At 43.5% G+C, this 27,956-nt stretch overlaps 1 protein-coding gene across 1 annotated transcript; it reads left to right on the forward strand.

Moving 5' to 3' along the window:
• The first annotated feature begins 16,946 nt into the window (after positions 1-16,946).
• LOC120981550 (olfactory receptor 15-like) lies at positions 16,947-17,876 on the forward strand. Its single transcript, XM_040411086.1, has one exon. The coding sequence runs from the start codon at positions 16,947-16,949 to the stop codon at positions 17,874-17,876; it is 930 nt and encodes a 309-aa protein (XP_040267020.1).
• Positions 17,877-27,956: the final 10,080 nt, after the last annotated feature.

A 27,956-nucleotide genomic window follows, 5' to 3' on the forward strand; every position in this document is an offset into this window, starting at 1 on the left:
CTAGATTTCTAGGGTATGAATGTGTAACTTTCCTCATCTCTTCCTGGGAGTCCAGATAGGGATGCAGTATTATACCCCATCTGCTCTGAGATCCTGGCTCCTGATCATCCTGCAAAACGGACCATAAAGGGGCAGCACTTGTGCCAATGTGCCCAAAGTGGGCATTTCTGTACGGGCATGGGGCTCAAAATGTATTGTGAATGGGAAGGGACAGGGCATACTGGGTTCCAACCTGCTCGATTTATTGTTCCTTGTGGAGCCCATAGGAGAAGACACCGTTATAACTTTATATGCATGCCGATCATGTATTTCTCTTATAGTCTACCGCCATATACCTCCTTGTGGCGCTGTCTCTTCTACATTACCCTTATGGTTTCATCTACACATCTGGATAGGTTTCCATACCACCAAGTTAATTTCTTTCATACATGTTCCAGTATTTTATTTTGGAGCGCCCCCGTATGGCGTCTCAGGTAGTTGCATGCAGCCCCATGTCTGTAATGTGACAGCATGTTTCCTGTGGTCATAGTAATGCCCTTATGGAGCTAAGCTGCAGTGTTAAGCAGAACAAACCATGTGTCTCTACATCAGTGCATGAAGCTCACACGGAGACACTTACTGTACCTGAGTGCACAGAGCAGGACTTGGCGGCATTACACTATGTCGGTCTGCAGAGCAGAACTGGGGGTTCAGCACTGGAAATGAGGGGTTCACTTCCCACCAGAACACATATTACTGACAGCGCACTCACTTCTCACCTAAAGTCATCGTTTTCGCAGAAGTCACTCTCATCATCCTCTACACTGTCACTTGCAGAGGAATGAAATCCCAACTCCCGTGGCACAGAACAAGCCAACTCAGCGCCCATCAGCGAGACAACGTAGAGCGCTAGTCGGGACTCCGGCGGGTGCAGAGCTAGCCACTGATGATGTACTGAGTAAAGGGGGGCCCCGAGGACAGGACAGAGGAAGCAGGGAGCTGGAAAGCAGAGCCTGAGCCCCAGACAAGGGACTCAAGACAGGAGCGAGAATTAAGTATAATTAGGAGGCGGGCCTTTTGTCCAAGACTGGGCCCCCTTCCTCCAGGAAACCCATAGCAACTGCGTGCTCTGCCTCCGTTGGAGGTACACCGCTGACTCTACCTCTTAATATTATAATTTTTTTCAGTAGAATCTGTATAACCCTCCATGCACACAACTATATCTGTTTTGCAGTCTACAAATTGCGGATTCGCAAAAACAAAAATCTGGATGGGGTCCATGTTACATCCACATTTTTCCGCACCTGTTGACTTTAAGGCGTATGTTGTCCGGAGATAGTTTCTGTCGATACAAAACTTTCCCTTATCCACAAAATATCTGGGACCACCACTTATCACGAGAACTGGATCCTGTGTCCACTTATGAATGAAGTGGCAGGTCGAGCGTGCACATAGCTACTCTCCATGGGTCTGCTGGAGATAGTCGAGTACAATGCTCAGCTATTTCCAGAAGTCCCAGAGACACTGAATGAAGTAGAAGGAAACATGATTGACCTACCATTCCATTTCTTCAGGGACACAGGATCCCCTATTCTCATGATCATGGGGGACCCAGCAGTCCCCACCAATCAGTCCCCCACTGTAGGTAGGTAGTAAAAAGAATAAGCCTAGCTGTAAAACCAAGAAAGGCCATCACTATCTGAGCAGCAAGGGTCGGACACCCTGCACCCCCATCCAGTTGACTATGAAGATTCATAAAGAGGCTCAGACACACCACTACTTAATATACACTGACTTCTTTATTAACTGCAAGGTATCAAATGTACAGTAGATGTTCTCATTAGAAGTCAGGGCACTGGTCTTAAATGTGGCCCTGTTGATGATGGGCCTTTGACTCATGATGAGTCGGGCCTTCAGCACTCAGGAGAGGAAAAACCCCCAGTGGAGGAAACCTCTAGGGAGCCATGGCTGAAGGACTGCCCCTCCCCTAGGCGGTGGAAAACTGGTGAATGTCAAGTAGGTTGACTTCTGCAGAGACCAAGCCTGGAATCTGCCTTTGATGCAGCAGGAAATTCACTTCTTTGGTGAATACATCTGTCTGCGGAAAGTCCGGTGAATGTCAAGTCCAGTGATTATTGCAGAGACCAAGCCTGGAATCTGCCTTTGATGCAGCAGGAAACTCACTTCTTTAGTGAATACGTCTGACTGCAGAAAGTCCGGTGGGTGAGTGCAGAGACCGAGCCCGGAATCTGCCTCTTGCTGAAGTGCAGGTCATCTGATCCTGACATGGTGGCCACCATGTCGCTGACTTGTGGTAGAGTCATCACCTCCAGCTGTATCCCATATTCATTGCAGGGACACAGTGAGACCCCCGCTCTGGTACAGTGATCTGCAGATGCAAAAAATATAACTAATTATGACTGAACATAGAAGAACGGAAAATTACATGGAAGTGACACACAATTTACTGTATTAAACTTGGGCCGATGTTTCTAACAGCGATACCAACGCTTATCAATGTCATTGACTGTTATAGCTGTTATTCTTGTTCTGGGACCCACTGCTGTATCCAACATAAACAGAATACACCTTATAAGCATGGGATGATTAATTTTCATATATTTTTGGAGCTCAGGAAGGTTTGGAGCTCAGTTTTCCTGATACAAATCACCAAAACCCCTGCTTTCTTACACACTTCCATAGTTAAAATTCTGGGAGCAATTGCTCAATGTGATCTACATATCAAGGTCAATGGGAGCTCCCCCTAGTGGTGACTGTAGGCAGTTAGAATTTTATCATTCTTATATGCCATGTATCAGGCGATTTGGATGATTTTCCACTAATGTCTACTGCTCTGCTCATCTTCTGCTCATCACTCTGGTGTCTCCAGAATTTGGCATCATGTCTATTATTATTATTATGAGCTCCTGTTATAAATCACATTCCATTTTATGACTCCTGTAACAAGGATCTTACCTTATTTAGGGCTCTTTTTGGTTCTTAAGGCCAAAACCTTCTAGCAGGGGTTACTGGTGAAGATCAGGAGATGGTTTCTTCTGCACCTCATTTTGTCTCAGACCTCTGGTGATCCTATCTGCTGCAATTGCCTTCTTAACCCCAGGCTGTTTTCATTTCCAGTGGTGACCAGTGGATACCGCTGTGTCCAGATTATACAGAAAACAATATCAATATACACAATGAGGATACAAGGTCTCCTCATGGATAGAATAGTCACTGGTTACTTACCGATGCCAACAAGTCTTTGGGTTGTAGACCTGTGCCATGGGCCAGCGGTTGTAATCTGGGATTGGGTAGAGACTGCAGCTTTGGTGAAGTAGAGGATCCAGGTCTGTTTCGGTAATATCAGGCTTCTGGTCAGGGCGATCTCTTGGCCCATCATAGACTCGACATGTCATGAAAGACATGGAGTTGCTAATTGACCTTTTTGGGAAAGCCTGTGATCCTGCCATTCTGCAGGCAGGATATTAGATGGTCTCTCATCACGTCGTGCTGGAAGATCGCCGTGGGTTCACCGTCATCTGCCAGAAACTCAAAGGCAAATGCTATGGCGAACACCCCACAGTCATAGGTGTTTCTCTGCTGATCCACGTTGAGAAATTTTAGATTTTTCAGGGGCTCATTGACCGCTACACTGTAGATGTTATTAATCTGCTGGCAAACAGATAGAGGCAATTTGCTGGTCTTTATGCTGTCGGCCACTAGGATGTCGCCATTTTTTAAGCAGGTGGTGAGCCAGTGCACCCTGTCCTCGTCGTAGTGGATTTGTACGGCCTTCTTTAGCACACTGTACCCTGGAAAGAGAATAGCAGCGGCGGGCTGCAGGCCATCAAAGTCCCCAAACTGATTCTGCAGGAGATCCTGGGCCTGATTAATGATGTCATCGTCCAGCATGCCTTCCTGGCCGCTGCTCTTCAGGATAGATAAGTGCTTTGGAGACAAGTTGTTCTGTGCTCTCCAAGTATAGGCCATCTCCACTTGTGATGTTCCCAGCTCCGGGCTTCCTACATCTTTGGTAGATGGAGCGGACATGTTTTCTGCCGCAGCTCTTTTGGCTGGTGGAAATGTCCCGGACTGAATGTCATTGGAGGTTGGTGCTTTCCGTTTAAGACTGGCTTTGGAAGCTTCACCAGATGCCTTCAAAAGGTCTTCAGCAGACTCAGCCATTTTCTTGTCCGATGTTTTAAGGGTATCAAAATTTAAAGAGACATCATCCTTCATTGCTGTGTGTTGTTTTTGACGAGTCTTTCTATTACATCGTCGCTTACAGCTCTTTTTTTTAGAAGGTGGTGCTTTGTGGACAAGGAATGGCTCCACAGTATCAGCGTCCCGAGGTCTTTTTTGTGGGGGTTCCCCACTTTCTGTGTTTTCTCCCAGGGACATGCCTTGTGGTATTAGGGGCCCCTCATGTGCAACGTTTGGATCAGCAATAAAGATCGTCTTCTCAGCTATGTCATGGCGGATGACGTGGTTTTTACGTCTTAAGGCAACTGACCTGAAGAAGCTCCTGACCTGTGTCATGATGGTTGATTTCTTGGCCAGGAAGCTGGAGTTCCTCATCAGAGTCCTCCATTTTTGATTCAGTGTCCTGAATCGGGTCAGAAGGAATGAGCCAATCGACATGCAGGATGAGAGAGAGTTGACCAGCAGCCGCCGATCAACATACCGCAGACGCCTATGAATCCTCATGGCGTCCAATCTTCTTTCTGAAGTTGTGTGCATCCAACATGGAGTCACACCTTCAAAAATCCATCATTGTGATGTCATCCAGTGACATCACAGCTGTAGGCCCAGTTCTAGAACATTCTATGCAAATGTGGTGACATCACAACACTCTGCCAGGATGAAGGCCAGATTATTTTAATATGTTAATGAACTAAGATATATGGATAGTGTTTGTTTAATGGATGCAGATTTTCAGTTTTCAATACATTGATTTTTACCTTAACAGTAAATTTTCTGCTTCACATTTTTAGTTTGATTTGGTGGCTGATTTTTTTTTCTAATCTGTATAGTTCCAAAACTTTATATAGATCTTTATATTATATCAAACACTCTAATCCTTTAAATAAAATTACAGAATTTGAGGCGCAGATGCTGCAGAACCTCATTTCTGAAAAGTAAGGAAGAAATCCCGTCCACCGTTGATTGCTTGGATAAGGCCTCGTCCTTCTCATCAGAAGGTCTGCAGGATGTGAGATGTGTATTTTTGTGTTGTGCTCACACTGGTGATTACAAAGGGGTTGTCCAAATTGTAGAGCCCATTTCATTTCGGCCACCGATTGACACCAGAGAAATATGCAAGTGGTAGGCCGCCATAATACGGCCCCCAAAGAAGTCTATGGGGCCTTACTGTACCCGAGGGCGTAAGTAGGCATAAAATTTGGAAACGCCCCAAGATAATTCCCCAAAACCTCTGAGTCCTGCATTGAGTCCTGCACAATTCAGGAGGAGTTGTCAAGAGTTTACTAATCAATGGCTGATGAAAGCACCTCCCCCTTATTAATGCCCCGCCCTCTACATGCAGATAGTCCTCTTCTCTCTGAGGGTTTGGGTCCCTGTAGTTTATAATCTTCTGTCCTTACTGTAATCTAATAATCTTTCCACATACTGACCATCCACTTACACACAGCAGCAAAATTGAACAGGCAGTGCTGCAGTGTAAAGCATGAGGGAGATATAGAACAGCAGACCAAGTTTATATGGAGACAGGACCTCCTATACACAATGCAGCTAAGCTGCAGTCACTGATCATTATGATTATGGATGTTGATGTTCCAGACGGCAGTGGTTCTTTTATGGCTGATGATCGGCGATTGGCGTACGACCCTGTTGGTAAGTTATCTGCTTATTTCAGGTTATTTTCCTGAGCCCCCCCCCCCTCCATTAAAGATCACTGTCTGTGTATCTTAGCACTATATGGTATTATTTTGGAGGCTGTATATGACGGTCTAGTCTTAGTACTCCATGGTGGTATTTTACAGGCGTTATATGGCAGTATTATTTTAACATATGTTGATAATTAGGGCTGAGCGAATCGAGCTTAGGATCATTGATCCAAAGTCTATTCGCTCAAAAACTTTGTTTTTAATGTAGTTTCCGTACCGAATTTACAATGTATTGGTTCTACGTAGACAAAATTCGTCTTGGCCGAAGTCGCGCAAGACTTCAATGAAAGACTTCAGTAAATTAGGAATCCAAAGTCGGGTTCAATACCGAGGTACCAGCCAATACCAAACCCGACTTCGGATTCCTATTTTCAAATGTTTTTAAAGACGTAGAAAGGAATACCGAATGAATTCAGCGAAGTCTCGCAACTTCGGCCGATACGAATTTTGTCTACGCAGAGCCAATACATTTTAATGCTGTACAGAGACCGCATTAAAAAGTTTGTACTTCTGATCTCTGATCCGAAGCTCTATTGGCTCAACCCTAGTGATAATATGCAGGCTGCATAGTAGTATCATGGCACTATATGGTGGTATTATACAGTTTGATTATGGCATTATTACGTTAGCGCTATATGGTGGTATTATGCCAGCGGTATGTGGCACTATTAACTTAGCACCATATGGATATTTTCTGTAGCCTACATATGACAGTATTATGTTATCTCTATATGGTGGTATTACACTCACCTAAAGAATTATTAGGAACACCTGTTCTATTTCTCATTAATGCAATTATCTAGTCAACCAATCACATGGCAGTTGCTTCGATGCATTTAGGGGGGTGCTCCTGGTCAAGACAATCTCCTGAACTCCAAACTGAATGTCAGAATGGGAAAGAAAGGTGATTTAAGCAATTTTGAGCGTGGCATGGTTGTTGGTGCCAGACGGGCCGGTCTGAGTATTTCACAATCTGCTCAGTTAGGCTACTTTCACACTTGCGTTCGGGGTTCCGCTTGTGAGTTCCATTTGAAGTCTCTCACAAGCGGCCCCGAACGGATCCCTACAGCCCCAATGCATTCTGAATAGATGCGGATCCGCTCAGAATGCATCAGTTTGGCACCGTTTGGTCTCCGTTCCGCTCAGCAGGCGGACACCTGAATGCAGCTTGCAGCGTTTTCGTGTCCGCCTGGCCGTGCGGAGCCAAACAGATCCGTCCAGACTTACAATGCAAGTCAATGGGGACAGATCCGTTTGACGTTGACACAATATGGTGCAATTTCAAACGGATCCGTCCCCCATTAACTTTCAATGTAAAGTCAGGAGTCCCTATTAATATACCATCAGATCAGAGTTTTCTCCAATCCGATGGTATATTTTAACTTGAAGCGTCCCCATCACCATGGGAACGCCTCTATGTTAGAATATACCATCGGATTTGAGTTACATCGTGAAACTCAGATCCGACAGTATATTCTAACACAGAGGCGTTCCCATGGTGATGGGGACGCTTCAAGTTAGAATATACTGAGAACTGTGTACATAACTGCCTCCTGCTGCCTGGCAGATGCTGCCAGGCAGCAGGGGGCAGACCCCCCCCTCCTGTATTTAACTTATTGGTGGCCAGTGCGGCCCCCCCTCCCTCCCCAGTATTAATTGTAACCAGTGCGGCCCCCCTCCCTCTATATTCATCGGTGGCCAGTGCGGATTCCCAGTATTAAATATGACCAGTTATGCAGTCGGATCCGTTCTGAACGGATGCAAGCGTTTGCATTATAGGAGCGGATCCGTCTGTGCAGACACCAGACGGATCCGCTCCTAATGCAAGTGTGAAAGTAGCCTTACTGGGATTTTCACGCACAACCATTTCTAGGGTTTACAAAGAATGGTGTGAAAAGGGAAAAACATCCAGTATGCGGCAGTCCTGTGGGCAAAAATGCCTTGTGGATGCTAGAGGTCAGAGGAGAATGGGCCGACTGATTCAAGCTGATAGAAGAGCAACGTTGACTGATATAACCACCTGTTACAACCGAGGTCTGCAGCAAAGCATTTGTGAAGCCACAACACGCACAACCTTGAGGCGGATGGGCTACAACAGCAGAAGACCCCACCGGGTACCACTCATCTCCACTACAAATAGGAGAAAGAGGCTACAATTTGCACAAGCTCACCAAAATTGGACTGTTGAAGACTGGAAAAATGTTGCCTGGTCTGATGAGTCTCGATTTCTGTTGAGACATTCAAATGGTAGAGTCCGAATTTGGCGTAAACAGAATGAGAACATGTATCCATCCTCTGATGGCTACTTCCAGCAGGATAATGCACCATGTCACAAAGCTCCAATCATTTCACATTGGTTTCTTGAACATGACAATGAGTTCACTGTACTATGGCCCCACAGTCACCAGATCTCAACCCAATAGAGCATCTTTGGGATGTGGTGGAACGGGAGCTTCGTGCCCTGGATGTGCATCCCTCAAATCTCCATCAACTGCAAGATGCTATCCTATCAATATGGGCCAACATTTCTAAAGAATGCTATCAGCACCTTGTGGAATCAATGCCACGTAGAAATAAGGCAGTTCTGAAGGCAAAAGGGGGTCCAACACTGTATTAGTATGGGGGCACTAATAATTCTTTAGGTGAGTGTATATAGGCTGTGTATGACACTATTATCTTGGCAGTACATGGTTGTATTATATAGGCTGTGTATGATGGTATTATACCGGCTGTATATGACTATTATCTTGGCAGTATATGATGGTTATATACCGGCTGTATATGGCAGTATTACTTTAGCAGTATATGGTGGTTTTCTTCTTATTAGTCATTGTAGCCATCCACAATCCTGTAAACCCCATGTGACAACCCTTGGGGGGATCTGCACTGGCGGCCATATTGGTTGTCACCCAAGTTTTTTAAAACCAGCTTGTGGATAAGTGATGGAGGCCTAGAAGTAAGTCTATACTATATCAGTAGGTGTCACATCTATTCCTGAGATCTGGGTGATGATGATGATGATGATATATCACAGGGTGTGCGGCCGGAAGATCTTCCAGCTTCCTGATCACTGCCACAGATCGGAGCCAATGGTGAAGACATAATTGACATTTTTTGCCAACAGCAGAATTTTTGGGGAATATTCCTCTAACAAAATCAGTTACGTAATCAGAGATGCAAAATAACCTGGTCAGGAAGGGGTTAAAAACATTTATAAAAACTGTAATTGTAGATTTCGATGCTTCTTGGCACATAATAGTGTAATAATATGTCGGATATAACACTGATCAGATATTACGCCCCCTGGTGGATATATGAGGAGTGATGGCAGCCTTTCCCCGCAGATTATCTCCACAGCTTCATAATATCTCACATACAGGACATGCACTGCAGTGAGATAACAGCGTCCTGTCCCTTTAAATTTCCTCTTCCAGATGTCACTGCTCCGCAGCCAATGGGATCGCTGGATTTGAACTTGAAAGGAAACCAACGGTCAGCGGTCCTCAGACCGTTACAGGACGACGAGAGGTGAAGATGGACGCCGGTGAGATCTCCCACCCCTCATCTGACATCTCCCATGAGGCTTCACATTTATCCTAAATCCTACCTGTCCCAGACACCACTAGGGGGAGCTAGCTGTATATGGAGTTATACATCTGGGTGTAGTGAGCTCCCCCTAGTGGCTGGGGCAGGATTCCCAAATTCTGTCAGTTAAGGCCCCGTGCTGCCAGTAGTGTTTATTGAGGGCCCTGTGCTGGGAATTGGGGGCTTTCTGTTTGCAGTATTGTAAATGGGGACAATGTGCTGGCTCTGAAAATGGGGGTATTTTTTAAAGTGTTGTTAATTGGGGTATTTTACTGTCTTATTGGGGGTGAGTTCTGTCCTCCTGACTCCTGGGCAGGATGAATTTAGAAATAAACCTGTCATGTATCTGTATAGGGTCCAGTACAACCCAGTCTGCATTATGGGGGAGATGGATCAGAACTGGGGCAAAGGAAAACTGGCTCCGTTGCCCATAACAACCAATCAGATTCCACCTTTCATATTCCAAATGAGTTCTGAGAAATGAAAGGAACGATCTGATTGGTTGCTATGGGCAACTGAGCCAGTTTTCCTTCATATCAGTTGAGATAAATCTCCCCTCTGTGTTATGTGCGGTATTACGTATATGGGCCCTTCTGCTCTAAGGGCCACTACAAATACCCAGTAAAGACGGCACTATATATATATAGTGCATGATCATATGTGATTACTATCCTCTTATATGTGACGTGAATGTCCGCCTTTTATCATCAGGACATTTTTAATGTTGATTCATTTCTTGATATATTTTTATAGTGATCAGAGCTCTGTTTTACTGATACAAAGCTCCAAATCCTCAGCACTGATATAAACGGTAACATTAGATCTGCCTGCAGACACCACTAGAGGGAGCTCAGGACTGATGACTGTCTGTACAGTGCGCTCCTCTGCTCCCCCTAGTGGTGGCTGCAAGAAGCTACAATGTATCATTTTATTCTAAGGCTTTGCAGGGGATTTGGAGCTCTGTATGAGGAAAGCTGATCTCTCACTTACTGCTATAAAGATATATGAAGAAGTTATAAATGGTTCTTCAGGACTTCCATATTACCACCCTTAGGACCGGCCATCAGTGTGTGATCACGAGGGTCCTACACCTGGGAGGACATTCACTGCCTTTATCAGATCTGTGACTAAGTCTCTTTTATGGGTTAACAGATCGCGCTATGATTTCTCCAATTCTGGACGAATACAGGATTGGAGCAGGCCGCACTTCTCTGGAGGTGAGTAGCTTCATTGTAATCTGGCCCTTTGTCCTATCACCCATGAGGAGTGGTAAGTGGTCACTTACTGTATTCTCTTCTCTTTAGGACATCTACTGCCTCCAGCACTGCATCTATGGCCTGGGACCCTTCTTAAGTGAGTATTTTTGGTAATAAGACTCGACTATGAAAACTTGATCTAAGCTCGAGGTTTAGACTGATCTGAAGTAAACTCATGATCTGGTTGTCTTCTCCCTGCAGCTTATCCCCGCACCGTGGAGGAGAGAGACCAACAACGTCTCATCTACTCCATGAGATTCCTCCCGTCTCCAATCTTCAAGATGGAGGTGAGTGATTCTACTTTCTGTCATATTGTCCTTCAGATTTCTCCATGTTCTATCTATAGATGTAAAGGTTTAATAGGAACGTCTAATAGACGAGTGACTGAATCTGTTCTCAACGCCTCATGCCGACCGACCCAGAAGCTCAGAAGAAATACCTGCCTTTTTGATTGGAGGAAGAAGATCCAGAGCCGGCATTGATGATGGCAAGCCACCTGTGTGAAGATCTGAAGGTGAAGGAGGCCAAGAGAGATCAAGAAGAGGCAGAGACATCCCAGGAGCTTCAGGATGAGACTACTGAGAAGAAGTCTGCCAAGCAGCAGAAAAAAGAACAGAGGATGATGAAACTGGATGTGAAGAGCAAGAACCTGACAAGAGTTCAGCATCAGCCTGGAAGAAGACAGAAGATCCGCCAGCCAACCACCTTCCAGTATGTGAACACCAACCTGAGAGGAAAGAAGAACATCCTCTGGACCATCCTCTTCAAACCATTCTGTCGGTGAAGGATGGTAAGGAGCTGTAACACCACCAGCAGAAACCAAATCTAACAAAAAAAAAATTATAGTTATTAAATATTAATACTTAGGTAAAAGGGTAGTAATATAGTAATAAATCTATAACAATAGTAAAAAAAAAAAAAAATAACAACATGATTTTTAGAAAACTAAGATATAGAAATCAGGAGTTTTGATCCAGGGTTCTAGGACTGATCGCCTTTTCCCGGGGTCGAGAAGGAATTTTCCCCCTGTGACATGAATTGGCTGAATGTGTCCAGGGATTTTCGCCTTCTTCTGGATCAACAGGTTTAGGGATAGGGACCTAATTTAGGGATAGGGATCAGGGGTTTTATCCAGGGTTCTAGGACTGATCGCCTTTTCCCCGGGTTGAGAAGGAATTTTTCCCCTGTGACACGAATTGGCTGAATGTGTCCAGGGGTTTTGGCCTTCTTCTGGATCAACAGGTTTAGGGATAGGGACTTAATTTAGGGATAGGGATCAGGGGGTTTGATCCAGGGTTCTAGGACTGTACTGGCCTTCAGTAAAAATGTTATCCAGTGACTGCCTAATGTACCTCCAGCCACTTCATCACAAGTTCTTTTCTGTCAGGTGAATGCCTAATTTTTGGGGCCTGTACTCCCGTGGCCTAAAATAAAAATTTTCTTGGCTTCAGCAGGGCACATTTTTAAGAGTTTCCCTTTAAAACGCATAAAAATGGCCCCTGATTAAAATAAATTTTTTGCCAATGATCCTCCTCTGGTAAGTCACTGTCCATGTTGTGGGACTATTTGTAAGTATTTGATAGCTGCAAATATTACCTAAAGGTTTTTCAGTTTCGGGTCCCATCGGTCCCATCGCGAACATTTGATCGCAAACCGTCCCGGCCGATGTTCGTCCATCACTACTGATTGGCAGGCGTAAAATGAGTTAGACCTCTACCCATCAAATATTGATTGCCTATCCTAAGGATTGTCTGTCAATATAAATAACCTGGAGAACCACTTTGAAATACTTAATTGCAGCAAGACTAACGCTCCAAGAGTCTCCATTTGTCTATTATAGCACATTATAATAAAATATGGACAACTTGCCCCCAATGCCAGGAAGCTCAACAAGGATACAACTGTAGCTCTGGGTGTATGGGGAAACCCTATTCTTATATTTTTGACCAAAAAACTAAAACATGTTAATATAAAGAACTTGTAAATTTCCCTTTGCAATTTTCCTCAGTTTACCGTAGTTTTGACAAAATTAAAAATTGCGCAAAATTGGACTCTGTGCCTTACAAACTATTTTAATACATATTCAATATAAAAGAGTTGCTCTTTTATACTACATAAAATAAAAATGAAATGTAAGTTACAAATGACATCTACAGGGAGCAGATAATGATACTAAAACAGTCACAAAACCTATTTAAGAAATGAGCTGGGAGGTTTGCAAATTTGCAAAGGGAATTGATGAGTAAGAGGTATAAAATATATAAGACGATCACCGAATTGTTAGTGCTTTATAAGAAAACCAAAATGCAACCTCTTTCAGAGATTGATTGAATAATTCCAAATGGTTTGTAAGTAGAATTTATGTAATAATGATCATTAAGATTTGTTTTATTTAAAATGTTCACTACTATTACTATAAATATTATTTTGAAAATATCTACTTTTATAAATTTTTTAGATATTTTCTTTTCTTTTTATACATGCAGATTTTTTTTTCCCATATGACATTTACTTTATTTTGGCCCTCATTTTTTCTTGTAAGTGTACCAAGAATAATAAAATATACCATATTTTTCACTTTATAAGATACCTATTTTCACCTCACTGTGGGGGGAAATGGCATTGCATCTTATGGGGTGAATACTAATGAATGCTTTCATTATAGATGCACTCATTTGTACATTAGGACGAGGGAGGGGTGAATACATTGCTTCCTATGCAGGCTCTGTACTCACCGCTCCCTGTCTTCTCCTGAAGGCTCCGCATGCTGTGTGAGGTTGCACTCTGTAACCTCAAGCTGTGCGACATTGGGTCACAGTTCAGAAGGAATACCAGGAAGAATGCTGGATCTAAGGAGCGTTCTTGTCATCTGGAACCGAAGAGGTGTTTCTTTTTTTCCCCTAATTTGAGGTCTGATTAACACGGGGTTCCTATTACCATGTGAGGTCTGATGTGAGGACTGATTGTGGGTCTTATAAACATTGGGGATCTGATCTGAGGTATGAATGGGTATCTTATTAACATTGAGGTTCTCATTGGGGCCCTTATAAACATTGAGTGTCTGATCTGAGGTCTCATTTGGGGTCTTATTAACATTTGGGCTCTGAACTGAGGTATGACTAACATTGGGGGTCTGTTTGGGGGTCTGATCTGAGGTCTAAGGAAAAATATTTTTTTTCTTATTTTCCTCCTCTAAAACCTAGGGTTTTTATAGGGTGAAAAATACAGTATTTTTTATTTTTTGTTCATTTTCTACTAATGTAAGATGTACAAATTTATTTCTACGTAAGCCTAGATATTTTCTATCTTATTACTCACTGGCATTAATAATGGAAAGTTTACATTTAAAGGGGTTATCCAACCCCTATAATGATCCCCAATGTCCGGGCCCCTCGTACACATTATACTTACCTATTCCTCGACATGCATCGCTGCAGATCCCTGCACGGCCACACCCGCAATGCTAGGGAGGCTCGTACCCATCGCAGCCTGCTATTGGCTGCTCCCCTTGTCGCCAGATTTTTCGATCTGCGTGACAGGGAGATGCAGTGGCAGCCGTGCAGTGATCGTGCGACGCAGGTTCCGGGAAGAGGTAAGTATAATATTTAGGAGTGGTCCGGGCATTGGGGGAAGGTCATTATAAGGGTTGAATAACCCCTTTAAAGATTTTTAGAAGTAATGTTATTAATATCTTTTTATTAGGTTTGTTTACTATTTTATTAATCCCTTCTATTAAGGATGGCAAAGATTTTTAGAAAGAATCTGGACAGTTTTACTTCTACCAAAAAGTTTAACTATTTAAATTAATTCTGACTCTTATTTGTGCTAATAAATGTATTATTAATAAAATATATTTTAATTTTATTTTTTTAACTTTCTAATAATGTAATATGTTTCTTTTTCTATGTGAGATTAAATATTTTAATCTTATTACTCACTTGTAATAATGACAGAAGTTTGACATATAAAGATTTTTTAAAGGAATATGGACTTAGTTTTAATTCCTGGTGTCCACATTCCAAAATTTAATAATTCTTTAAGTCAAAGTAATATAACACAGGTCTGCGACTAAAAAGCTGTTTGATTATTTTCATCTTATTTCCATGTATTTTGGTGTGCTGAAAACAAATAAAATATTGAAAACTCCTAGACTTCATGATTTGACACAAAATGCAAAATTGTCTTAAAATTTATAAAAGAATTAGAATTTGTGGTATTTTTTTTATATTATGGGTTTTTAACCAAAATTAAAGTCCAAATTACTATTAATTAATTCACATAAATGCATTTAAGATATAAAATGCCAATAAAAACTTAAAAGGGTTGTCCAAGTTATGTAAAAAAAAATATAGCACTGTAAATCTGATAGTCAGCAATACATACTGAGGGGGAAAAAAAATTGATTTCATTTCCCTAGTTCTCTTCTTGGCCCTTTGTTGTTAGTTGCAGGTAAACAATCTCTGCCTCTACCCCCTGCAAAGGGGGTGAATACAAGTGCTGCTCTGAGTGACACGTCTGACCACTGGGATACTCAGCAGCATGCTGTATGTTTAAGCCTCAGCCCTGAGTCTGTGCTTCTAATGGTAGAAGGGGTTAATATTTCCTGAAGAATCTGACTTTGAAGATGATACAAGACCAAAAAATTTTTCTCAGGAGGAGATGAATGATTTGGTAAGAGACTTGAATCTTCCCAAAGATGCCGCTGAGTTACTCGGATCAAGGCTGAAAAGCAGGAATTTATTGTTGCCAGGGGTGTCCTCTTCATGGTTCAGACATCGTTAAAAGGAGTTCGTTCCTTACTTCGCCCAGGAAGACAAGTTGGTTTATTGCATCGATGTCGAAGGTCTGATGGGTCAATTTAAAATCCAATATGATTCAGAGCAATGGGGTATTTTAAAAAACATAAAGATTACGTGAAATAACCATAACAGCTCTTGAAATTTGTTTTTTTTTTGTAGACATGTATAATCATTCTCTTATGTACAGTACAAAGAGTAACAAGATATGTATGACTTTTAAAACTTTGGTTAAGAAATTAGTTTTTCCGTTACTTGATGTTATATGACATGTTTTCATTCAACTATATATACATATCCATGCAACCTGCAAGCACTGAACCTGCCGATTCAGATGATTCAGCTAAGAACTATGGAAGCCTAGACATGATAACTTTCAATTTTGATGATTATGGGACAATTGCCTTGCCTCCTGAGTGTGCTCCTGTGCCTCTCCAGGGAACAACGTGAAGGAAAGTGCAAGGAGAGGAGCTGGGTGTCCAGTGGAATCTACCATAGATGATGAATGGCTCATTAGCCCCAATCTGGGGAATCCAGTCAGAATGTAGTCATTGGGGGGAATCCTCTAGATATCTAAGCAGGCTGTTTTCAAGAGGAGGAAAATACTTGCTCACTTGTGTCTCCTTCGCCTCCCCAGGGGAGAACAGGTATAAGATCCACATTGGGCATATAAGGTCCATTAGGCCCTGGTTTAAACTAAATGTAGTCAATGAGCAAACTATTGTGGGACAATTAGCAAATTATGTTCAAGAGGAGGGAAATGTGAAAGAAATTAAGTGGTTAATGAACATAAATGGTGCTAATTGTACTTAATTGTCAAATCTCTTTTTTTTTTTGCTTGTTACTTAATTTACCTAATTTTCTGTTACAAAGATGTTCCAACTGTGAGATATTGTCTATACTTTATTATCATGGTGTACAATGGTGAGGTGGACAACCTCTTCTCTACTCTAACTTGTTAATCGAACATTTCTCTAGGTTATACGGGTTGTCCATCTCATTGTGGCACTCAAAGTTGACCATAGTCCAAGCTTCCCTTGAACACCAAACAGTGAATAGTTTAAATTGATAATTTTGGATGGCTGATTATCAGACAAGAATTCATATCTTTTATGACCATAGCACTACTCAAGAGCTCTACTCAGTACTGATGCAGAAGGCACTCAGCAGCAGGTCCACAAGATAACCTTTAGAATCTGTAGAGATCTAGTGTCATGCTCATCTTTGCACTCTCAATACCTTAGTATCCTCTGTACTCTTTCAGTTTTAGACTTCATCAAAGCAATGGTGATCTGCCAGATTTAAGTTTGCATTCTTGTGGTTCTCAATTACACAACCAGTATACACTATCATAATTAATTTGAAAACTATATTTTGGCTAATTATTTTTTCATAATATATCAAGAACCACCTGAATGTTATGGATGGACCAATTAAACCAAACTTCCCATAGGTTCATCTTACTTGGGTTGTCCACTATCCCTCATCTACAACTTATATTTTTCGTATTATTTTTGATAATGTATTTCATGACGATATCAGGGAACTTTCTGCTGATCATCATTGTCAGGATCAATCCAACTCTACACAGCCCTATGTACTTTTTCCTGATCAACCTCTCTATCATTGATATCTGCTTCTCCTCCTCCATCGCCCCTGTGATTTTAAAGAACACTTTGGCTAAAGACAGGAGCATTTCCTTAATGGGGTGCGCCACACAGATGTACTTCTCCTTAGCTTTGGGCTCTACAGAATGTCTAATACTTGCCGTCATGGCCTATGATAGGTTTGCTGCTATTTGTAGACCATTGCATTATAACACCATAATGAACAAGACAGTTTGTTTTTACATGGCTGTAGTGCCATGGAGTGCTTCATTTATTAACTCTTTGCTGCAAGTGACCCTCACATTCCAACTCCCATTTTGCAAGTCTCACAACATCAACAGCTATGTTTGCGAGGTACCTGCTTTCATACGAATGTCTTGTGGAGATACTTTTCTTAATGAGATAGCTCAATACATTGCAGCAGGAATTATTGTTATGTGTTCCTTCTCATTGATTCTTATTTCATATATCCATATTATGGCCACAATTCTGAAGATTACTTCATCACAAGGGAGGCAGAAGTCCTTCTCCACATGCGCCTCTCACCTCATTGTCGTCACCCTTTTCTTTGGGACTCTTATGTTCACTTATCTGCGACTAGAAAAATACACCAATTTCTCTAATAAAACAGACAAGGTGCTGCCCATTCTTTATACGACAGTAACTCCGATGATGAATCCTTTTATATATAGTATAAGGAACAAGGATGTGAAAAACACCCTCATCAATAAACTGAAGTGGATATAATGTCACTAAAAGTAGTTCAAAAAGCTTACTTGGGCCCAGCCCTTCTCCAATTGCTCGAAAGCTAGGTAGCATTACCCCTTTCGACTACAATCAATTTCAGTGACTATAATTCTGCTGTCCTAACCATCAACTACACTCAACAGATTCATTCAAGGGCCTAATAAGAAGCATAGGGAACCATTGCCAAACTCAGAATGCTGTCCCGGCAAGGAAGTATGAAAGACTCTTCACATATGAGCTGAGGTGGGACTTCATTGACTGCTGGGCCCCACAGCATTGAATATGCCTGCTATCCTGGTAGTTTATGCTCATGACTTTTTTATAGCGATGGATGGAGTCTTGATTCATGGATAGTGCTATCCATGCTCTACCAGGTGCTCTACCACCTGTCTGTCTATTTTACAGATTTGAAAAAAAAAAACTAAGAATAAAAAAGTCCTAAGATTGTTGGAAGACTCACATAACTTTCCACCAGTTCATCAGTCATTGGAAATTCAGCTGTTTAGGTTAACTCCAGTTCTTTATTAAGAAATGGAGAAACTACAAACTCATAGGAGTACATTTATTATGAATCATATACCACTTTTTGGCGCATTAATGTGGCAGATTATATTGCCATGTTTTTGATGCGCCAAAACCTGTGACTTTTTGCCCCTTATGCCACTTTTCCCAAGTGCCAAGAAAAGGGGGCACGGCGTGAACCGGGAAGAGTGCAGTCTGGCAGGCCCATCTCATTTATCATTTTCCATTCCAGTTTTTGGCATGGAAAATGACTTAAATCTACTCCAGCAAGGGAGTTGATGTAGATTGATTTTAATATTGTTGCTTGGTCTGCTGGAGGAAGCACAAAAGCTATGTAGAGGCCTGCAACACCACATAACTTTGGTGTATCCATCGGTTTTAATAAATGTCCCCCATAGTCTTTCCAAAGAAGTCTATATTTTAGATCTTATATTCTTCAATGGGAACCATGCTAATCGATATTACCGATATTATCGATCGATACAATTCCATTGACTTCTAAATTCTAATGGGAGGAATACACATTTGTATTTGCCTGCCTTATGAACTCTTTAGTATTTAGCATATCCAATACTTTATAAGGAATTTTCATTTTTTTCGTCTAAACCAAAATTCGGTTTCAGAACGAGATGAAACCCACTTTCCTCTTGCTAATGTATGCTCATTTAAAAAAAACTATAATGCAACAAGATATAGATGTTGGATTTCTGTGAAACTCAACGTGCTGTCATCGCACATGTTTATATGTATATAATTATAGGTCTGGTCTGTTTTAGACACTGGGTCTTGCCACTAAAAAGGCTTCATGCTATTACGATGCACTCGAAGACATTTTACCGAGTTGACAGACGTTGGGAGTGGTTTCATCATTGGACTGAGAGAAGCAGGATTGTCGTTTCAATAAATTGCCCATTATGTAGGCCATTCTGAACTAGCTGTTATGAAGTGTTGTGAGCAATCGTTATGTGAAAGGCCTGAACATGTTGCCAACAGGCTTCAGATGGCCCAGACTACCATTAGAGAGGACCATTTGATCCACTCACAAGCATGATCAGTTTCTACAGTTTTATGTACACCATTCAGACACAGGTGGCACCTTTATTACACACGCCTATCTCTGGATCATTTTTAGACCCTTAGCAGAAATAAATTTGGTGTCATTGCACCCATCTGGACCAACCTGGACTGCTGTAGACTGGAACTGAATCGTCTTTAGCAATGAATCCAGGTCTGTTTGAGATCACATCACTCAGATTGGGTCACCGTCACTAGTGGGGTACATAAGGGGTCAGTGCTGGGCCCTATTCTGTTCAATATTTTTTTATTAATGATCTTGTAGAAGGCTTGTGCAGTAAAATATAAATTTTTGCAGATGACACTAAACTGTGTAAAGTAATTAACACAGAAGAGGACAGTAAACTTCTATAGATGGATCTGGATAGCTTGGACACTTGGGAAGATAAGTGTCAGATCAGGTTTGACACTGACAAATGTAAGGTTATGCACATGGGAAGGAATAATGCAAGTCACCAGTACATACAAAATATTTGCATCATTAGTACCGATTAGCGCAATCGCGAATATATTTGAGCACTCTAACTGCATGTAAAGCGATTTTTAATGCTCTGTCGTGCCAACCATTTTCTCCAGTCTCCGGAAACTTCTAGCAGCTTGGAAAATGTAGCAAAAGTGACCCACACCTGTATTTCGCTGCATTACGCGAATATTACATTGCCGATTTTTCGAAATCAAGAAAATAATCTTGAATTCGCTAATTCATTAATATATGATGGATTTTCGCCCAAATATTCGTGAAATATCGCAAATTCGAATATAGCCCCTGCCGCTCATCACTATACAGTATATGTAGCTATAGTATTATATGGGTCTGTTCTTTAAATTCCAGTGGGAATAATATGGATGTGTATTTATAAAATTGTGTGTCCGTTTATTGTTTGAAAAACTTAATTCTACATTTTGGAGGGTGGGTGGCCAGACATGAAAACCTTCAAGTTAGCTTCATGGTAGTCTACAGTGGTAAAGTAAGTGTGCCATAGGACCTGAGCTACCACTTTCCCACCACCACTACCATAGATCTAGTTAGCTCTAAATCACCATATTGTTAATTACTGAACCTAATATATTCTCACTCTCCCCTACTCAGCCAGTATATTATTACATTCCCCCCCCCCCATTGCATAATGCTGTGATGCCCAACCTGTGGCCCTCCAGCTATTTTAAAACTACATCTCCCACCATGCCCTGCTGTAGGCTGATAGCTGTAGGCTGTCCAGACATGCCGGGAGTTGTAGTTTTGCAACAGCTGGAGGGCCGCAGGTTGGGCATCCCTGGCATAATGTATGGTCGCAGTGCTGAGAGAGAGGTGGGACAACAACAGTCTAAGGAAAGAGGACATGGCTGTATCTATTTGGTTCCAGTGTCAGAAACTTGAAACCCCATACTATACACAAGTGTGCACTGTGGACTGCCCCATCAAGACACCCTTGGATGCTGTAGACCACATCTAATAAGAATATACACAGTTGATTCATATTATTATGACCTCCAGCTAATATCCAGAGTAGCCACCATGTGCAGCACGGACAGAAGCTAGACAGGCTGGGAGTGACTCACTAAGGTCCTGATAGGTTGTCACAGGTATCTGGAGCCATGCTGAGTACAGTGCATCCCACAGCTGCTGGAGGGAACATGGAGGAGGATCTATAAAGTGAACACAATGATCAAGGTGGTTCCACAGGTATTCAATTGCATTCAAGTCTGGGGAATTAGTGGGCCAGGGTGGTACTTGGAAATCTTAGTCATGCTCTTCCAACCAATGTTGGACATTTTGCCATGACCATGTGACATTTTGCATTGTCCTGATGGAAGATCCCATACCTAAATCCGCAAATTGGTGGAGTGTGTTTCCACATGATTCAGTGGGCCCAGAGAATGTCATAAAAACATTCAACAGACCATAACACTGTCAGCATTAGCTTGTATTATTCCAGCAGTGTTTTCAAGGTGTTTGTTCATCCTCTTGATGAAGCAGAAAATGTGACTCATCAGATAATACAACCCTTGGCCAATCAGCGGAGGTCCAATTCCGATACTGCCTCAAAAACTGAAGTCTTTTCTGCCGATGCAACTTCTTTATCAGAGGTGCAGTGACCATCTGTCTGCTTCAGAGCCCCATATGCAGTAGGGTTCACTGAACTGTTGTTTTAGACACGCATCTGGTAGCCTCCTGGTTCATTTTGGAGGTGAGCTACTGCATTGTAGTCAGTCCGCCCTCACATAGCGGATGTTCACATCTCACATCAATGGCACTTGGTGCTCCACAGTTTCCAAATTGCTTATTTGCAGTGATGCCATTTATCCACTCACGATACACTTTCACCACAGCAGCAATTACACAGTTCACAAACTGTGCAGGTTCAGAAAAACTGCCACCCTTATATCCTGAAAACCGGCAACTCTAATAAACCGTCCCTTTTGCCCATGACAGCAATGAGGGATACAGTATGTGTGCAGACAGCCTATCGCACACCAAGCCAGCTCACAAAATGGTACTTCCTTCATGAGCTACATGCTGCTAACGTCGAAAGTAGGAAGTGGCCATAAAATGTGACTCACCTATGTACATCAGTGTGTGGTGTCTGGATTGTCTATTAAGTTGATGGGCATTGAGTGGCTATAGGTGTCACAGTACCTCCCGTGTCAGAGGTTAGAAGATCTGGGAGACTGGCTGCATGTGGGGTTAACTGACAGTCTTTTGATTCTCAGTGATGTTGTTTGGTAATGACCACACCTCTTGTCAGGCACAGCTGGTGGTCATTACTGCATTCCCTATTTAGTTTGGTCTCACAATTCAATCCATGCGGTTGATATTCTCTGCTTGGATTTGGAAGAGTTGGTGTGTGGACCTTCCTGTGTTCCTGCTCATCCATTTTCTATAATATAAGTTTTACTGCTCTTTGTATTTGGTTTTTCCCTTGTGCTTCTTGTTACTCGGCCTGAGGGAGACGCTGGTTCATTCACCTGGGAAGGAACCAGTTGTCTCATTCCCTGTCACTACCTTAGGGCATTTCAGGGCTCCTAGGGTTTAGGTTCCAGCGTATGTATCTTCCCACCTTCAGGGTCTATACATACTGACAGGAGTCAGGGCCAGGTTTAGGGGTTTCTTAGGAGGCGTCCGTTCCCCTCTACCTTGCCTTGAGGCCTAGTTCTTTGTCTTTTCCCTTCTGTAATGGTCACGTCCACAAACACACAGGGGGAAGGATAGTGACCACTGCGCTCCACCCTCACCCCTGGCCCTGCCTACTTGCCTCACGAGTCCTGATGACAGGGGACAACTGGATGACATTCCCTAACTTAGGATATGTGCAGGGAAGACAGACAAGACAAAATACGGAACATGAACGGACCGGGTCAGAACCAAGAAAGCTACGCAGTACAAAGGATTAAGCAAAGAATGGTCAGGAGAAGCCAGGGTCAAATACCAGGAGAGCAGAGAAGTACAAGAGGAGTCCTAAGAGAGTAGTCAGGTGGGAGCCGAGGCCACAATACCAGGACGGATGCGCAGTACAGGAGGAGCAGGCAAAGGATCGTCAGGCAACAGGATCAGGTAAGTATTCAGTAGTCCAACAAATAGCCAGGAACCTAGAAATTAACAGGCAACCTGTAGCCAGCAGGCTGCCTGTATTTATAGTGGGGAGTGAGGGTCATGTGACGTGGCCAGCGTCACATGATCGACAGACCAACCAGTCGAGCACCGAGTGATCAGCTCGGCGCTCAAGGCAGACTAGGAGCAGGGAACCACCCAGCTAGTAAAGCCGCCCTGGGAATGAGGTCAAACACAGATCCTCATTCCCAAAGCTAAGCAACAGGTCTGCGGGAAATGGAGGACCGAGTGCACCTTCGGAACCCCGTGACACCTTTGGTGTGTATTCTGGTGTTTCCCCTTCCCATTACGTGTGACAATAGGCCTCTGACGCCTCAGGCTTTGGGACCTTGGCTGATGTACAAATAGCTCTTATTACGATCAGTCATTAACTGCTTCATGAATTTTTGGAGTTTCTTAGCACATGTGATAACATCAGCTACAAATGCTCATTCTCAACTCCTTCAATGGAATTATGTTCCAGGACAAGATAAAACTTCTTCTACAGGCAAAGTCCCTACAACTGTTGGTGGTGGACCAAATTTTGGCAATCTGCCTAATTTTCCTTAGTAGTAGCAACACGGGTCCTCAGAAGCCAGAGAACGATGAATTAAAAAAGTCCAGGCTTTTTTGCTCTTACTAAAGGCAGTGGGTGATTGACTAATACTATGAACTGCAAATTAACTGCAACATTCTGCTTTGATTCACTGAGTGCAGAGCTTTAATGGGCACCTTCAGCCTTGAAAGATGGATCAGAGATTTGGTTTACAGTTCCAAGTGACATTACCCAGAAAATAGATGTGTTATTTGTCCAGGTTGACCAAATGCTGATACTGGCCATAAATATGTGAAGAGAAAACATTATAGAATTAATAACTAGATGTATCTGTATACAGAAAATGCACTGGTTGCAGTGTCTTGAAAATGTGTTCATAGTCCCTTTTCCCCATTTTTTTACTTTTCACCCACAAACTTGTAATTTATAGGGATTTTTTGTGATAGACTAACACAAAGTAGTAAATATGTGTAAAGTGAAAAGAAGATGATACATGGTTTTCCACATTTTTATAAATACAACTCTGGAAAGTGTGGCGTGCATTTGTATTTAGCCCTCCTGAGTCAATACTTCGAAGGACAACCTTTCGTTGCAATTACAGCTGCCCATTCTTCACAAAATAGCTCAAGCTCAGTCAGATTGGAAGTAGAGCGTCTGTGAGCAGCAATTTTCAAGTCTTGCCACAGATTCTCAATGGGATTTAGATCTGGACTTTGACTGGGCCATTCTAACACATGAATGTGCTTTCATCGAAAACATTACATTGTAACTCTGGCTGTTTGCTTAGAGTTCTCGTCCTCCTGGAAGGTGAACCTCTGGCCCAGTCTCAGATCTTTTGCAGCTTTTACCAGGATTTTCCTTCAGGATTTCCCTGTGTTTAGCTCCATCCCTCTTCCCACCAACTCTGCCCAGTTTCTCTGTCCCTGCTAAAGAAAAGTCTCCCTTCAGCATGTTTCATGGTAGGGATGGTGTGTTCAGTGTGATGTACAGTGTGAGCATTTTGAATTTGGTCCAAAAAGTTAAACTTTGGTCTTATCTGACCAGAGCACCTTTTTTCACATGTTTGCTGCATCCCCTACATGGCTTGTGGCATACTGCAAATGGGACTTGTTATGACTTGTTTTCAAAAATGGCTTTCTTCTTGTTACTCTTTCATAAAGACCAGATTTGTGCAGTACACAACTAATAGTTCTCCTGTGAACAGATTCTCCCACTTGAAGATGTGGATCTCTGCAGCTTTTCCTGAGTGGCTAGCTGTGGTGGTTAGTGCTGGTGTCTTAAAGTAGTGAGGTTTTTGGTTCAAATCTTAGTAAGGCCTCATGCACACGACCGTTGTGTGCATCCGTGGCCGTTATTCCGTTTTCTGTGATTTTCTGCGAACCCATTGACTTTCAATGGGTCCGCTGAAAACTCGGAAAATGCACCGTTGCTCATCAGCGGCCGTGATCCGTGTTTCCTGTCCGTCAAAAAAATAGGACCTGTCCTATTTTTTGAACTGACAACGGTTCACGGACCCATTCAAGTCAATGGGTCTGTGAAAAAACACGGATGCACACAAGATTGGCATCCGCGTCCGTGATCCGTGGCCATAGGCTACTTTCACACAGACGGATCGCAGATCCGTCTGCATAAAAGCTTTTTCAGAGCTGAGTTTTCACTTCGTGAAAACTCATATCCGACAGTATATTCTAACACAGAAGCGTTCCCATAGTGATGGGAACGCTTCAAGTTAGAATATCCTACGAACTGTGTACATGACTGCCCCCTGCTGCCTGGCAGCACCCGATCTCTTACAGGGGGCTGTGATCCACACAATTAACCCCTCAGGTGCCGCACCTGAGGGGTTAATTGTGCGTATCATAGCCCCCTGTAAGAGATCAGGTGCTGCCAGGCAGGAGGGGGAAGACCCCCTCCCTCCCCTGTATTACATTCATTGGTGGCCAGTGTGGCCCCCCTCCCTCCCTCCCCAATATTATATTCATTGGTGGCCAGTGCGGCCTCCCCTCTCCCCCCCCCCCTAGTTAAAATCACCTTTCTCCATCATTGGTGGCCAGTGCGGCCTCCCCTCTCCCCCCCCCTAGTTAAAATCCCCTCCCCATATCATTGGTGGCAGCGGAGAGTTCCGATCGGAGTCCGAGTTTAATCGCTGGGGCTCCGATCAGTAATCATGGCAACCAGGACGCTACCGCAGTCCTGGTTGCCATGGTTACTTAGCAATTTTTAGAAGCATTATACTTACCTGCGATGTCTGTGACCAGCCGGGCGCTCCTCCTACTGGTAAGTGACAGGTCTGTGCTATAAGCAATACGCCGCACAGACCTTTCACTTACCAGTAGGAGGAGCGCCCGGCCGGTCACAGACAGCGAAGGTAAGTATAATGCTTCTAGAAATTGCCATGGGTGGTGCGGATGTGCTCAATCAAGCGTGGGAAACCTCTACCCGAATGCACAGAACCGACATGCTCGAGGATACGCTCAAATAAGGGGCGGATCGTTTTGCCAATGTAAAATCTCGGTGAGTGCCGCGTATCTTTTTCTTACTTCTCTACACTGTTGCGAATCAAACCAGAAATATATTTGAAAGTCAGTGGTGCAGTTTTTTTGCGTGTGTTACTGGCAAAAAAAAAGTATTTTCCGTTGTGTGGTGAAGTGAGAAAATTACAGCCTTTTTTAGTGTGTATTAGTGGTAAAAAAAAAAAAAGGGCTTATTAGCCGTTGTGTGCTGAAGTGAGTGTTGGGGTGTTTAAATTTCCTTTTTATTTATTTATTTGATCTAACAGTATGTCAGACAGAGAAGTGCCAGGCCCTGCACAGGGGAGTGGCAGAGGCCTAAATGTTTCAGGCACAGGTTGCAGCAGAGTAAGGAGCCATGGCAGCAGGGGTCACAGCGAGAGGCCTGAGCTCCTGGTGTCATCTAGCGGTCATGTCTTGACCAGCAACCCAGCGGTTCTTGAATGGTTCACTCGGTCATCCACTTTGTCCCAAGTGACATAAGACACCCCCAGCCAAGAGTCGGTGGGTTCCTCTGACACAACGCTTAGTTAGCATGGCCTGGGAGCAGGCCCTGTGCCCTCACCTGTCCTCAACCTGCCTCTGTCCTTTTCTGTTCCCTTAGCCAGAGAAGAATTGTATGCTGTGGGCTCAGCTCCACTATACAGTGAAAACGAGCTACTAGAGGACAGTCAGCAGCTACTGCCCAGCCAAGATCTGGAGGAGACATCCGCCGCTTCCTACACTAGGTGGGCAAGTAGTGATGGGGAGAGTTGCGTGGGAGCAGGTGTTGCGAGCGGTCAGGCTCCTGACCCAGAGACCATTGAGTAGGACATCAGTGACGTGCAGACAGCTCTTGATGATGATGATGTAGCTGATTGCACTTGGGAGTAGGGTGATGAAGGGGCTTCAACATCATCGGGAGAAGAGGGTGGCAGCTTGCCTGTGAGGCAGCAGCGGAGCCAGAAAGTCGCTAGCATGGCCGTGAGTCAGCAGGGTGGCAGCAGTGGAAGGTCGGGAGCAAAACGTTCCCGGGTTGACCACCCTCTTCGTGGGAGCCTATCTGCCTGAGAAGTAGAAGTGCACGGGTTCATATGTTGGACCGACTATACGAACAGAGAAAGGCCATAAACGATTTCTTGATGATCCAAGCGGACAGGAGTACTCCTCTGTGTAACTTTGATGTCAGCCAGTGACAGCTCATGTGTGACACCTGCCATTTGCTCAGACCGTTTGAGGAGGCCATGTCCTGAAACAGATGCTATTAAATCCAGCTGGTCAGGTAACTGGAGACATGGCTCCTAGATCTCATGGCCAGGGGCTGAACTGGAGGAGGAGGAGGACATTGCAGCACAAGCAATGTGTAGCAAAATGAGTGGTTTTTACACACAGATGACAGGAGAGGTTAAATACAAATCGCGCGCGGTCTGACGCATGCGCCGCCTGGAACCCACAACGCGCCTGTGCCGGCGTCACACCGCGCGTGATTTGTATTTAACCCGACCCACACAATAGACCGGCAGCTCCTTGCTTTCTCTGCCGTGCAGCCGTCCTGTCCTCCACAACTCATCCTGGTAAGTCCGCCTCTGCCTCCCCCGATCCCCGTATCTTGCCGCTCCCCCATATCACTCCGGTATGGACCACGATCCTACAGATGCGCTGCCCCCATAGGTACCTCATACCCTGCAACCAACTCTATGGCCTCACTGCCACTGGCACCTCATACTCTATTACCATCTCTATGGCCTCACTTCAACAGACACCTCATACCCTGTAATCCTCTCTATGGCCTCACGGTACTCCCGGAGTACAACCATATACTTGGATATCGTTTTCCCACCACCACTTGT

Source organism: Bufo bufo, chromosome 11, assembly GCF_905171765.1.
Source record: "Bufo bufo chromosome 11, aBufBuf1.1, whole genome shotgun sequence".
NCBI lineage: Eukaryota > Metazoa > Chordata > Amphibia > Anura > Bufonidae > Bufo > Bufo bufo.